The sequence below is a fragment of the Gracilinanus agilis genome, unplaced genomic scaffold (genome assembly GCF_016433145.1).
Source record: "Gracilinanus agilis isolate LMUSP501 unplaced genomic scaffold, AgileGrace unplaced_scaffold59387, whole genome shotgun sequence".
In the NCBI taxonomy this organism is placed as follows: domain Eukaryota; kingdom Metazoa; phylum Chordata; class Mammalia; order Didelphimorphia; family Didelphidae; genus Gracilinanus; species Gracilinanus agilis.
In genome coordinates, this window is record NW_025394860.1 from 1 (window position 1) to 1,620 (window position 1,620).

The 1,620-nt window shown below is 41.4% G+C and overlaps 1 protein-coding gene across 1 annotated transcript; it reads right to left on the bottom strand.

The window, feature by feature from the left end:
* Positions 1-582: 582 nt before the first annotated feature.
* On the bottom strand, positions 583-1,542 carry LOC123256472 (olfactory receptor 56B1-like). Its single transcript, XM_044685078.1, has one exon. The coding sequence runs from the start codon at positions 1,540-1,542 to the stop codon at positions 583-585; it is 960 nt and encodes a 319-aa protein (XP_044541013.1).
* Positions 1,543-1,620: the final 78 nt, after the last annotated feature.

Below are 1,620 nucleotides of genomic sequence, written 5' to 3' on the forward strand. Positions count from 1 at the left end.
TCCCTCTCCTTCACAAGTACAGCTGAAGTTAGTTTAATACATTTTCACTCTAGTTTTTTATGTTAGTTTATTATCAATAAAACTTTATAAAGTATAATATTTAGCTTTTGAATATTAATTTTAATCTCTACAAATGGGAACATGAAGAGGTGGACATGGCTGAAAATAACCAAGGAAGAAGTTATTCAACATTCCACAGTTAATGGTTAAAAGGATGGCAAGTACATGAATTCATAAATGAACACATGAGATCTCAATTATGTACAAAGACCTCCTACCTACAATGTTCATTATAGTCCAAGCACATCATTTTGCATACCTCCATGCATACTTAGGATCTATGATTCCATTCTTCATGTCATCAGGACCCCATGATGAAATTCCCATGATGTATTCTGACATGATGGCAAAAATGAATCCTAGGTGCTATGACATTCTCTGAAACTATGGAAAACACTGGTGGGACATGAAAACCATTGCTCATGTAATAAAAAAAAATTCCAACTGGACTTCTATTTGTCTGGAGAAGATGGAGATTGTATGCATTGGAAATTTGACTCCATAAATCTGTTTGCTCTGAGCTCATTTGCTCTTTATGCTTGTCAGAAGGACCTTCTGGAAGCCCAATCTGAGGTCTTGGGTCCTAAATGCATACACTAAAGGATTGAGAGCTGGGGGGATGATGTTGTGCAACACATTGAAAAGCACAGGGATCAGGGGAAACTTTCTTCCTGCCAGATGTGTGACAGAAATAACTACAATAACTGTATAGAAGAAGAGGATGAGGATGAGGTGAGAACTACAGGTGCTTAGGGCTTTGGATGCAGCTTCTGCAGAATTCAGTTTCAGCACAGAATGGAGGATGAAGGCATAGGAAAAGATGATCAGGCTTAAGTCACTTCCCATTACCAGCCAGGCAACAATCATCTGGCAAATGCTATTGGCTCTCCTGTCATCACAAGACAGGCTGGTAACTCCCAAGTTGGAGCACAGGCAGTGTTCAATCTCATTGGAAGAGCAGTAATCTCGCTGAGCAGCTAGCACAGGCACTGGGATAACACCCAACCCATTTCTGAGCAGCATGAATACTGTGGCTTTTAAAACAAAAGAGTTGGTGACAATGGTGGGGTAGCGGAGGGGATAGCAAATAGCCACATATCTGTCAAAAGCCATGCAAAGGAAGATGCCAGACTCCATGCCCACAAAGCAGTGTATGGCATAGATCTGAGCAAAGCACTCAGGAAGACTGATGGACTTGGCATCAAACCAGAAGATGGCCAATATCTTGGGCATGATTGTGGTGGCCAGACCCATGTCGACTAAAGACAAGATGCTCAGGAACTGGTACATGGGTTGGTGCAATTTGGGTTCCTTCCAGATGGTGATGATGATGAGAAGATTGGCACTGAGGGATAAGAGGTAGAATAAGGCTAGGGGTAGAGATAGCCAATGCTGCCAGCTATAGATTCCTGGAAGTCCCATGAGAATGAATTCTGTGACCTGGAAGTGGGAGCCATTGAACTGTCTTGTAGATGGAGTCATCATTCCCTAAGAAGAAAAAGTTCTCCAGAATCATTATGCTACAACAATCTCACTACCACAAAATAAGATTTATCAAGT

Excerpts from the sequence above, each read along its gene's own strand:
- LOC123256472 (XM_044685078.1), bottom strand. The coding sequence starts at position 1,542 with ATGACTCCATCTACAAGACAGTTCAATGGCTCCCACTTCCAGGTCACA.